Source organism: Fukomys damarensis, unplaced genomic scaffold (assembly GCF_012274545.1).
Source record: "Fukomys damarensis isolate Sample0158 unplaced genomic scaffold, DMR_v1.0_HiC HiC_scaffold_23, whole genome shotgun sequence".
In the NCBI taxonomy this organism is placed as follows: domain Eukaryota; kingdom Metazoa; phylum Chordata; class Mammalia; order Rodentia; family Bathyergidae; genus Fukomys; species Fukomys damarensis.
In genome coordinates this window covers 51,400,664-51,413,375 of record NW_022900935.1, presented here as the reverse complement: position 1 = coordinate 51,413,375, position 12,712 = coordinate 51,400,664, and the positions used below count along the sequence as shown (strand labels likewise).

At 35.7% G+C, this 12,712-nt stretch overlaps 1 protein-coding gene across 3 annotated transcripts in view; it reads right to left on the bottom strand.

Annotated features, from left to right (window-relative positions):
- Positions 1-12,712, bottom strand: part of Helz (helicase with zinc finger) — a 152,299-nt gene that overhangs the window by 15,706 nt on the left and 123,881 nt on the right. For all 3 annotated transcript variants that reach the window (XM_010616799.3, XM_010616801.3, XM_010616800.3), the window contains 3 exons: positions 11,505-12,075; positions 10,892-11,120; positions 9,601-10,117 (listed from right to left, as the gene is read on the bottom strand). In XM_010616799.3, coding sequence (XP_010615101.1) covers positions 9,601-10,117; positions 10,892-11,120; positions 11,505-12,075 — 1,317 coding nt within the window. The remainder of the gene's footprint in view (positions 1-9,600; positions 10,118-10,891; positions 11,121-11,504; positions 12,076-12,712) is intronic.

The following is a 12,712-nucleotide window of genomic DNA, read 5'->3' as shown; positions in this document are numbered from 1 at the left end:
AGATATTCTAAACTTTTCTAGTAGAAAAAAACATAGAAAACCTCTCTTTTACCCATCCAAACCCCACAGAGAAACTAGAAGGAAAAAAGTATAAGGGGAGACTTCATATTATTACTTAGTTTGTAGTGTTAATGAGAATACCACAAAGCCTCAAAATCTAACAGTATAATTCTGGTACTGAAACATACAGAGAGATGAAGAGAAATGAATACAAAGTCTAGACACCAATCTCAGTACAATATATAATGAAGAATGGCATCTTACTCAGAAGTTAGATTATAAAGTTATCGTGAGAAGTGAAAACTGTCATTCAGACAGAAATTACTACCCTTGAAAAATCCTTATTCATGCCAAAATGACTAGAAATTGAACCTTGAAGCTCAAATGCTAGGAATTAATTTCTATTGTTTCTCTGTGCATTTGATCTTTCACTACCCTCACAAACAACTAGTTGAGTGCAAGTATGATACAGTGCTATTATACAGAATTCAGTATTTGATTAAAGTTATTTATATTTAATGATCATGTCACAATTTCATAAAGGTATGAAGACAACTAGCTAAATATTTAGAGAAAAATTAAATTATAATCCCAAACTTAAACTAGTATTTGAAATAACATTCTATCAATTTATTAATCTATTGCCAATAAAGAATGGTCTGAATCCTGGCTCAGGAAAGGATGGCACCCTTGTGTACCCCAGGCTCATCTAAGTAGCTGAGGGTTATAGCTTTCACTGCACTTGAGGAAAGAGAGAAAACCCTGTGGAGTTAGATCTTAATTATCTAAATGAGAATACTCTAAAAAGCAAAGATGTCACAGAGTAAGACTAAATCCTATTTAGGCAGCTTACCTTAATGAAAAGCAAGATTTGATACAATGGTGTCACTAGGCGTGGTGATGGAGGAAAGATCATTTCATGTTTCCAAAAGTAATGTTAATGTTAAAAGTAATTAATGTTTATTAATTTATTATTTTCATATTGGTAAGTGCTTAGGAAGGGTTAAATGTTATGATAGCTACCTTGTACAGTGCAACTGAATTTCTCTAATGTCTACATTTTCCCTGCTGACCATGTATTTCATTTGTCAAAAGAAAATCAAAGTTACTATAAAAAGAAAAAATAGTGAAACAAAATACGAAAAACATTTCCATTCAAGTTAACTGTTAAATTAATATCTAGGTGTTTTCACTCTGCATGAGAATAATCTACCAAAGTTTCTGGCAATAGAAGAATTCACGATAGAAAGGGAAAAAGACATTTTTCTGTATTGTTAATATTCGAGAAATTATTCTAAAAGGTTAAATAGCAAGAACATAAACCATTCATTCTCTGAGATGATTCATGCAAGATCATTGTGAACACACAAAAGTTATCCTAATCTACTGAAAATGTCAAAATCTGCAATGTGGTAAAAATAATATTTTCCTTGTCAAGGAATTTTTCCAGTGTGCATGTTAGTCACCACTTGTGAATCTCTTGCATCAAAACAAAGGTGACCAAATGTTTTTATAAAGTAAAAGAAATCACTGACAACTGAAGGTGCTTATCCCCTATACACTCACAGCTACACAAAAATATCAAATACAGAGCAGCAAGGTACACAGAACTTAAAACTCCCAAAATAAGAGCCATTTAAAAAGATCAATGGTTAAAGAAGATTACTCAGTATCAAGTATTAAGAACAAAACTTTATGAAACCTTATAAAAATCCTGACATACAGTTTCACCCACATATTATGAGCTCAATAGGCAGGTTAAGTCAAGAAATCATGACTTGATAGCAACAAAAATGGCTTTCCAAAAAAGTAATGAAAAAAACAGAAATGGCATCCTAAAGAAGTTTTTGGAACTCTAGGACACTAAAAGCTTGAAGCAACTTCAGAAACAACCAAAAGAACAAAACAAAACAGGGAATTTCATAAGCATTGTGAATGCTAAACAGTAGAGCATCCTGTCCCTGTTCTTCACCTCTGTAGTTTCCTTGAAATAAGAACCTGCACCAGTTCCAGAACAGGCCTCACTTGACCCGTCTGGAAGGCTGGATGTAAAGATCTGCTTCATCTTATCTAACTCTGAACTCAACCAGTACTAACAGATAACAGCTGGACAAAAAAGTAAAACTAACCAAAAAGCTTGGAAGGAAAGGCTAGGGAACGAGATCCTTTAGGGAATAAGGACTTTGAAAAGCTCTGACAGCTTCCTGGGAATCTAGACGATCACACAGATGCAATAACCATACTCAGAAAAGACCTGAAAGTGCCCTAAATTCTTACCTGGACTGATTTTGAAGGTTACAGAAGTAGGAAGTGAAGGCTAAGGTAGAGTATTGCAGGTGTGCCCAAACCATACACAAAACACCTTTGCAAAAACAAAGATGTTATAGGTTCCAGATGTTTAAGAAAATCTCTATGTGGGGCTGGGGATTTAGCTCAGTGGTTCCACTGCTGCCTCACAATCGCAAGGTCCCAAGTTCAATTGCCAATACCAAAAAAAAAGAAAATCTCTATATAACAATTCACTGACCTTTAAGCTAACAAAATAAGAATATTTTAAAAAATCACACATAATAAATACACACTTTACAAAATTAATTCAGAAAAATCACCAAACTACTATGACAAACAGCATGATAAGTCCTTGACAGGGAGAATTTGGTTTCCAGAACAACCAGTTATCAACAGGAAACCATGTGATACACAAGGAAAGAAGAAATTATACCCATTTCTAATAAAGCATGAAAGCAACTAGATACTATTCTGGAGAAAGCCCAAATTGGACTTACTAAAGATCTCAATTAGCTATTTTAAATATGTTCAAAGAAACCACATCTAAAAAACTAAAGGAAGGTTGAGAAAATAGCTCAGTGTTTGAGACAGCACTTGCCTAGCATGCATAAGGTTCTTACTTCAATCCCCAGCACCACCAAAACAAACAAACAAACAAACAACCAAACAGAAAAGACCTTAAAGGAAATCATGAGAATGAGAATGAGCTCACCAATGAGAGAATAACAATAAAGAGAAATCTAACAAGGAATCTAACTATAGAGTCAGAAAAAGTACAATGACTGAAGTGAAAAATTTACTAGAAAGATTCAGTAGCAGATTTAAGTAAGAACAAGAAAGAATAATAAGTGAACTTGAATACAGGTCAACTGAGGTTAGCCAGTCTGAGAAACAGAAAAAAACAACGAAGAAAATGAACAGAGTTGAGACCTGTGAGACACTACCAAGCACACCAACACATTCACATAGCAGGAGGCCCAGAAATAGAAAAAAGAAATTGGCAGAAAGAATATTTGACAAAATAATGGCCAAAAGCACCTGCAATTTGATGAAAACAACAATTTATACACATACAAACCTCAATGCACTCCAAGAAGAACAAATTCAAAAGAGTCGTACTGAATCACATCATAAACTGCTGAAAGGTGAAGAAGGAAAGAGTATCTTGAAAGCAGCAAGAAACAACTCATCGTGTGCAAAGAATCAGTAATAAGACAGCGGATTTCTCCCAAGAAACCAGTAAGACCAGAAGCAATGGGAGGAACTACTCAAACTGCTAAATAAACTATCAGCTGAGAATTTCTGTATCTGCCCTTCAAATATGTAGTGAAACAAACACATTCTGAGAAATTGTCTGAGAAATTAGGAGTCTGTTACTAACAGACCTTCAAGAAATGCTACAGGCATTTATGAATGCTTTCAGGCTGAAATGAGAGAACATTAAACAATTCAATTCCACACAAAGAAATAAAAAACACTGGACAAGGTAACTACGTAGGTAAAAATAAAACATTTTTGGTATGTAACTCCTCTTTTGCTTTCCTATATGATTTGAAACACTAATGCACAAAACTATTACAAATCTGTTTAATGGGGATCAATATATAAATATGCAATTTATAATGATAAAAGCATGAGAAGGAAAATAGATATATAGGGAAGTTAAAAGTTTTATGTGCTACTGAAGTTAATTTGGAGCCTGGTACAGTGGTGCCTGTCTATAACTCCAGCTATTTAGGAGGCTAAGGCAGGAGAATTATCAGTTTGGGACCAGCTTGGTCAACATAGTGAGATCTCATCTCAAAAGATAAAATAAATTAAGTTGGTACTGGGGAAAGGTGTGCAGCTCAGGGGTAGAGTGCATACTTAACATGCACAAAGCTCTGATTTAATCCCCCCACACACACATCATGCATGTGCATACTAGTATTCATGGGAACTGCTTGCTACAAATTTAAAGTATTTCTTGTAATCCTACAGGCAACTACTAATGTTACTGAAAATACATACAAAGGAAACAGTAAGAGAATTAAAATGTTACAATTGAAACTATTTAACACAAGAGAGTTGCCTATAATCTCAGCGCTCAACACTAAGGAGGCTGAGGTAGGAGGATTATAAATTTGAGGCCCGCCTGGACTATGTAGTGAATTTAAGCCGAGCCTGGACTACATAGCAAAGTCTGGAGAAAAGGATGCGGGGGCAGTTGTCAGAGGCAGAGACATAGGAAGTACAGAATAAAGATATAAGACAAATAGAAAAATAGCAGGAGTCTTTAAATGTAAATGATTAAACGCTAAAGCTGAAAGGTAGAAATTGGCCGAATAAATTTTAAAAAGACATGATCCAAGTATATACTGTTCATATGAGAGTCATTTGGATTCAAACACATAAATAGTTTAAAAGTAAAAGGATGGGAAAAGTCATTCCATCAAACAGTAACCATAAAATAGTTGGAATGGTTATACCAATATTACAAAAAGTATGCTTAAAGACAAAAATTGAGATAGGATTGTTATAAAAATCATAAAAGAGTCAATTCATCAAGAAGATATAACAACTATAATCATATAGGCACCTGAAGACAGAGCCCCCAATTTCATGAATAACTGGCAGAACTAAAAAGGACAATAAATAATTGGAGTTTTCAATATTCTATTTTCAGTAATGGACATAAAATGTAGATAAGAGATCAAAAGGAAATAAAAATTCTGAACAACACTATAAACCAAATCAACTTAATGTACTTATGAACACTCAACACAAGAACAAATTACATATTCTCCATGTGATACAATTCTCTAGGCTAGACCACCTATAAGGCCACAAAACAAGTCTCAATAAATTGTTTTTGTTTTTTGGGACAGGGTTTCACTATGTAGTCCAGGCTAGATTTGAATTTACTATGTAGCTCAGGGTGGCCTCAAACTCATGGCTATCCTCCTGCCTCAGCTTCCCCGAGTGCTGGGATTACAGGCATGCACTATTATGCCTGGCTCTCAATAAATTTTAAAAAAGACTTGTATTATACAAATGTTTTCTCCAACCGCAATGGAGTAAAATTAGAAATCAACAGCTGACAGAAAACTGGAATACTCTCTAGATAATATTTGATTTTCTATAATTTTATCAAACATATACCCCTAAAACATACTGGAGGCTGTATCTAGGGTAATTAGACAAGAAAAGGCATAGGGAAAGTGGGACGGGTAGGGGAAAGGTAAAAAGGGAAAAGAAAAAAATATGAGAAAATGAAAAAATGGAAATAAAGTGTTTGTAAATGGGGGGGGGGGGAAGGGAGGGCAGGGACAAGGGGAAAAAATGAGAACCAAGACCTGCCATGTAAAGGTACAAGATCCCAATAATGAATGTAACTGTACTGTATACCTAAAATGTACCAATAAACTCAATTTAAAAAAAAAGAAAAGAAAAGGCACTCAGACTGGAAAGGAAGGACAAAACTATCTCTATTTTCTATATTTAAAAAAATTCTAGAGCCTGGCATGGTGTCATATGCCTATAATCCCAGCACTTGGGAGGCTGAGGCAAGGGATCACTGTGAGTTTGAGACCAGCTTGGGCTACATAGTGAGTTCCAGGTCAGTCTCAACTACATAGTGAGACCCTGTCTCAAAAAAAACAAAACAAAAACAATAACAAAACAAAACAAAAAAACTAAGGTAAGCCCCCCAGCTAACAGAGCTAATAAGAGTTGAGCAAAGCTGTATATATATAATCAATACACAACAAATTGAAATTTCAAAACAGTAGCAATCAACAATGTAAAAATGAAATTTTAAAAATTACATTTATATATAAAAATAAATACTTAGGAATAAATTATTAAGAGAATAAGATTTATACTAGAAAAATTAGAAAATACCATTTAAAAGAAATTTTTTAAAAATCTAAATAAACAGAAAGATGTCCCATGTTCGAATACTAGAAAAATCAATATTGTTAAGACAGCAGTATTCCTCAGATTGATACAAAGATTTAAAGCAATACTCTTAAAAATACTTTAGAAAATACTCTTAGCTTTTTACTGGTAAACTGATCTAAACCTCACATACAAAAGAGTAAAGGACCCAAAATAAGTAAACAATCTTGAAAAATTAGAACAAAATTATAAAGACTCACATTTCCAATTCAAAAACTTACTACAATACTCAGTATAAAAGTGTGGTACTGGCCTAGGGGAGATAAGAGATCGACTTCATACAGAACTGAGAGCCCAGAAATAAACTCAATATCTGCAGTCGACTGATTTTTAGCAATGCTACCAAGATCATTCAATGGGAAAATAAAGTCTTTCAAAAAATAGCACTGAGAAAACTAGACGACCATATTCAAAATAAATTTAGCACCAACCTCACACAATATACAAAAATTATCTCAGAATGCATCAAAGAACTAAGAATTAATGTATAAAAGCTAAAACTATGAAACTGTCCAAAGTAAATATAGAAAAAATTAACTCAAAATAGATACAGGAATGACTGTGTAAGAGGCAAAACTATAAAACTTTTAGGAGGAAATAGAGAGGTAAAACTTTTGTGATCTTGGATTAGCCAACAGTTTCCTAAACATTGTTATGGCTTGTAAAAGAGAATAAGTAGAGAGAAAGAGGCTGGGACCCCAGTCTCCTCCAAAGGGCATGTCCTCAATGAACTGAAGATCTCTCACTGCATCTTTTTATTATTGTTGTTATCATCATCATCCTATCTGTTGGAAATCTCCCTATGGTTCAGCCTAGACAAGCACTTTAGCATTAAGCTACACCACCAGTCCCAGACCCCCTCTCAAAGGGTCTGTGTTACAGCTTGTATCTAGATGTCCCCTCAAAGCTTCATGTGGTCATATGTGAGATTTTGCAGAGGTGGCTGGATCTAGAGTGTGAGATACTGGGATCAAGGATGTGATACTGGGATTGATTCATTCATGGTGTGAGGCTAGGATTAAGGCTGCCCCACCTTGAGTGTGAGTGCAACCAGCCCTAAGGGTGGGTATCTTGGATAGGATAAAAGGGAGAGAAAGAAGGCTGATGCTTGTCACTTATTGCTTGCTACCTTGCTGTCTTCTCCCTTTTGCCTGCTATGAACTATTTCTCTTCTGCAACACCACTCTTCCATGCCGCTCTGCCTTGGAGCCAGCCAACTACAACACAAAACCTCTATGGATCATGAGCTAAATAAACCTTTCCTCCTTTAACTTTGGGCACTGAGTATTTTGTGTTAGCAACAAAAAAAGTAACTAAGACAGATAATGATAGCAAAAGCATAAATAACCAAAGAAAACGTCATGGTCTTTTATCCAAATTTAACACTTTTGTTTATCAAAGAACACTGGAAGATGAAAAAACCCACAAAGCAGGAAAAATAACTGAAAGTCGTATGTGAAATTAAGAGTCTAAGTATATGGAAAAAACTACTGCAATTCAATAACAAAAAAATAACCATTTGTTAAAGTGGCTGAAGATATTTCTCCAAAGAAGATATATAAATGGCCAATAAGCATATGAAAAGATACTCAAAACCATCAGTTATCAAGGATATACAAATCAAAACTATGATGAGATATTGCTTCACATCCAATAAAATAGCTATAATCTTTTACAGTGGCACCACACCTGCCTGGCAAGCACAAGGTCCTGAGTTCAATCCTGGTACCACAAAAAAGAAAGAAGAGCTATAATCTTTTAAAAAGTGAGTATGTGGAGAAATTAGAATCCTCATACACTGCTGGCTGATATATAAAATGATACTGCTAACTGTGGAAAACATTTGGCAGATCATCAAAAGTTAAACACAGGGCCAGGGATTTGGCTCAGTGGTTCTACCGCCTGCTGTGCAAGTGCAAGAACCACAGTTCAATCCTCGGTACCAAAAACTAAAGAAGTTAAAGATAAATGTTACCATATAGCTGAGGATTTAGCTCAGTGGTTCTGCTGCCTGCCTTGCAAGCACTAGGACCCAAGTTAAATCCCCAGTACCAAAAAAAAAAAAAAAATTACCATATAACCCAGGAATTCTATTCCTAGGTACACAGCCAAGAGAACTGGAAATAGACTTTCATGCAAAAATTTGTTTATAAATGGTCACAGCAGCATCATTCATAATCATCAAAAAAAATGGAAACAACCCAAATGTCAACTGATAAACAGATGAAGTATGGTATATCCATAGAATGGAATATAATTCATATTTTTGAAATACTGATACAAGCTACAGTGCAGATGCATATTGAAAACCAGATACAAATATAACAGTATGATTGCATTTCCATGAAATGTTTCCAAGGAGACAAAGTAATTTAAAAGTTTTAAGGCCTGGGAGTAAATACATTAGGGTACACTGCTTAATGGTTATGGGTTTTCTTTTAGGAGTGATGAAATCCTCTTGAATTGGATAATGGTGATGCCTGTAAAATATTGTAAATATACTAAAACCCAATATATTATACACTTTAAATGTGAAAATGGTGACTTAAGCTATATGAATTTCATCACAGAGAAAAATACCACTTAACTGAAAATTATATAACTGCTCAGCTATAAAGCCATTTCATTATAATTTGAAATAATGTTGGATTAATGTCTTGTCTTTATAAAGTATGGCTCCAAAACTCTAATTCTTATAATGTATGCATATAATTGAAGGTCCATAAAGATGCACTTTGGACATTTCTAAGCATTTTGTAATAAAAAGTCATTTTCTTTAAAATGCTTAGTTAGCAGAGTCAATTTCATGTTAAAACACCTGCAAATTTTGACAACTGGGAATCAATCTCATTATGTATCAATTACCTTGATCTAATCAAAACACCAGGATGAGCAAGAAAAACAACTGGCCACTGGCTGTAAAAGATAACATCTTTGGGGCCTGGGGATTTAGCTTAGTGGTTTCACTGCCTGCCTCGCAAATGCAAGGGCCTGAGTTCGATCCCCGTACCAAAAAAAAGATAACATCTTTGGGAAGCTCTAATTACAAATCTGTAACTAATAAATGGAAAAACCACTTCCTCAAATTAGAAAAGACAAAGCTACTTGATTATTAAAACAGAGTCCTCAGATGTCAAATGTTCCAAAACAGAAATAAAAGACTTTTAAAAGGGCTTCATATTTCAACAATAGTGATCATCCTACAAAATACAAAATATCACAGTAAGTGGAAATTTAATTTCCTAGAAAGGATTATCATTGAAAGACTGTTTAAATTAGGGCTAGCCTCTATTATCAAATCAATATTCTGATATTTTTCACAATCAATAAACCAAAAACGGAAAAAAGGAAAATATGAAGAAAAGCATTTACCTCTTCTAAGCTAGGGAGCGAAGAAGAAGATACTGTTCGAGATGACAATGAATGAAATGGCTCTTGACCGACAGCATGTTGGTGGTTTTGTATTTGTACAAAAGGGTTCTGCGGAGGCCTGTGAGGCAATGGAGGTAGGCCATAAGGAAAGCCTGGCCCTATTAAGTGATTCTGCTGTAGGTTAGCAAAAGTCCAAGTTCCATCAGGTGCCAGGTACTTCAAGGGAGGAGTGGCAAGGTGTTCAGATGGCAACGAGAAGGGTGAGCTGAATATCTGAGGTGGAAGGCGCTGTGGAAATGCTGGATTGTTGGCTACTTCAATGTCTCTGTTGCTGTCATTAAAACTAGAAAAGTGGCTACCGTGGTCTATACTGGATGGGGGAGATGGGACTGCTGGTGGGCTTCTTGCCTGAACTTGTCTATATTGCAAAAGTCTTGACTGAGGTGGTGGCATTTCAGCTCGTTCTCGAGTTTCACTTTGATCACGGTGAGACAGTTCTCTGATTAAGTCCTGAAACCTAGATGAAGACAGCAAAATATGAAGAGAAAAACTGAGAAAAAACTCCATTACCTCAAGAGCTGAATCAACTACCTATGCAACTAGAACCAACACTAATTAATCACAAATGTAAGCATTACTACCCAAAAGATGCTGAACTGAAGACACTAAATATGCCCAATTACCTAACTGGTACTTCTTTTCTCTTTGTATTGTATCTATCCTTCCCTATACATGATAACTGAGTATTACAAAAGGCCACAGTGTTGGTGGGCCTTATTCAGAAGGAATTAGTAAGTGCTTCATGGCATTCACATGATGCTAACCACAAAAACAAATATAGCGTCAGGACCAAACCCTCACAGTATCTGTAGATAGTTATATGGTAGAAGTCTACTCTACTAGAAAGAAATAATAATAATAAATTTACAATTTTTAAATTTTAACCATTAATTTACTTCTGTCCTTATTCTCTGTAAATATTACTACTGGAGGAAGAAAAAAACACCACCTATAGTGATTGTGTGTCTCTCTCCCAGAAACCACAAAACAATAGACAAATTTAACTTACAACCCAGAATAGATCACCCATACCCAGATCTGTGTAAGAGTTACTTCTAAATGAATTCTCTTTATCTTAGAGTCCATCAAGAGAACTTTAGAGCATGCATGAAGAGAGCCAGGATTCGATTTCTTTGATGTAATATTCTAACTTGAAGCAGAAAGGGCTGCTGTCAAGAAAGAAAATCGAGGGGGCCATATCTCAGAGGCTGCTGTCTGTGTCCTGGAATACCTTGAGAATGGCGTTTCTGCTTCATCTTCAGCACTGCTGGTGAGCTTCCAGTCTGCCCTCACTGGCGGCTGGAGTCCCAAGGGTGGCTGAGGAAGATGCTGGAGATGAGGATGGTGGTGTGGGTAAGGAATACCACCCTGACTGAGATAGGCATGGTGCTCATTCCACTGCTGTAGCCGCACTTGCTGCTGCCTTAATGTTTCTAGAGCTACGCTCCCATGTATACGCTCTGCAGAAACATTTGTGGAAAAATTATTTACACATTTGGGGTTTCAAGTTAATTTTTTCAAAGGTTTTTACAACATTTCCTCCACAAAGTCAGAGAAATGCCTACAGCTTGGTTTTGGGAGGAAGTACACAGTTTCTAAATTTGCCAGAAATCAGAGTTATGATAATTATGAAGTTTCCCTGCTTGCATAAAGATATAATGCAACATCAACTGGATGTTTAGTATTATATATCATACTTAGAACCAGATTCTGATCATCACAACGCAGTGGTTGATTTCTGGAGGCATTATCTGAAGAAATGAATTAATCCTGGCCTAAATCAATGTAGAATACATGTTATTTTGAGTAAAATACGGCACTCAATTTTTCATAGGCAAACTTACCTAAAGCCTCTCCTACAGGTAATCCTGGGGGGTTCTCATCAATGAAGTTATTCAGATGAGAAGGAAGGAGGGGGCCAGGCTGTGCAATGGCTCTCAGAGGACTATGGCCTTCTTGCAGCATGGGAGGGGGCTGCTGCTCAGGAATCACAGTCTCTGCAGGAGGAGACTGTGGTTGATGAGAAACTGCATTATGAAAAAAAGCACTGCTGGGTCCTGCCTGATAGGCAGGAGAAAGTTGAGGAGGTGGCTGCTGGGCCTGCGGATTTAACTGACTTTGCTGCTGGACTACCTGATTTGGTTGTGGTGGCATTTGATTTGGTTGTTCAGGCAAATTATTCTGCTGTTGATTTAACAAGGTGTGTTGTTGTGGAATTGGAAACGGTGGTCGTGGTAGCTGGGGAAGGGGGTGGAAATGACGATTGGGGATTGCATACTGTGCATGGGGAGCAGGAAGAGGAAGATTTATGTGTCTTGGGTTGAGATTATCTTTGCGAGGAAATTTGGTATTGGGATAAACAACACCAGGACGTGATTCAGGACTTCTGTTCTGTGGATTTGATTCCAAATCAACCTAGAAAAAAAATAAGAAGCCTTTTTTAACTGTAGAAGATCTGAATTCAGTGGTATTCTTTTCCCAACCCTAGCACATTAAAGAGATATAATATATTCTTAGCAATGCTGAATCAATCATTGTTGGGAATATTGTTTAAATTGAAAAAGGTGGCATAGGAAAAAAAAAGACTCTTACATGAGTCATAAAAAAAGACACTGCCATTTTATTAACATATCTACTTTAATTCCTTCAAGAATATGGTCTTTAATGTCACCCTTTTTACCTCAGATAATCATTTATTTCCTTCTGATATAAATCAACAAAATTCCTTGTTCCTTGCTTCTGATTTTGTTTTATACCTAATCTATTTCCTTACACTTATCAATATTAATAAAAAGTTTATTTTAATTTACACAACTTTAAAATGAAAATATAGGTACTATATCATCTTTGTATAACCCAGTTTCATTTCCAATTTTTGCCATTACTCAATATTGACATTCCTTAAAATTTGTTGAGGAACTAACAAGTTACATTGTGCCTGATATTGGTGATTTAAAAGCAACCATAAGGCCAGGGATTTAGCTGAGTGGTTCTGCTGCCTGCCTCACAAGAGCAAGGACCCGATCCCTGGTATAAAAAAAAAAAAAAAAAA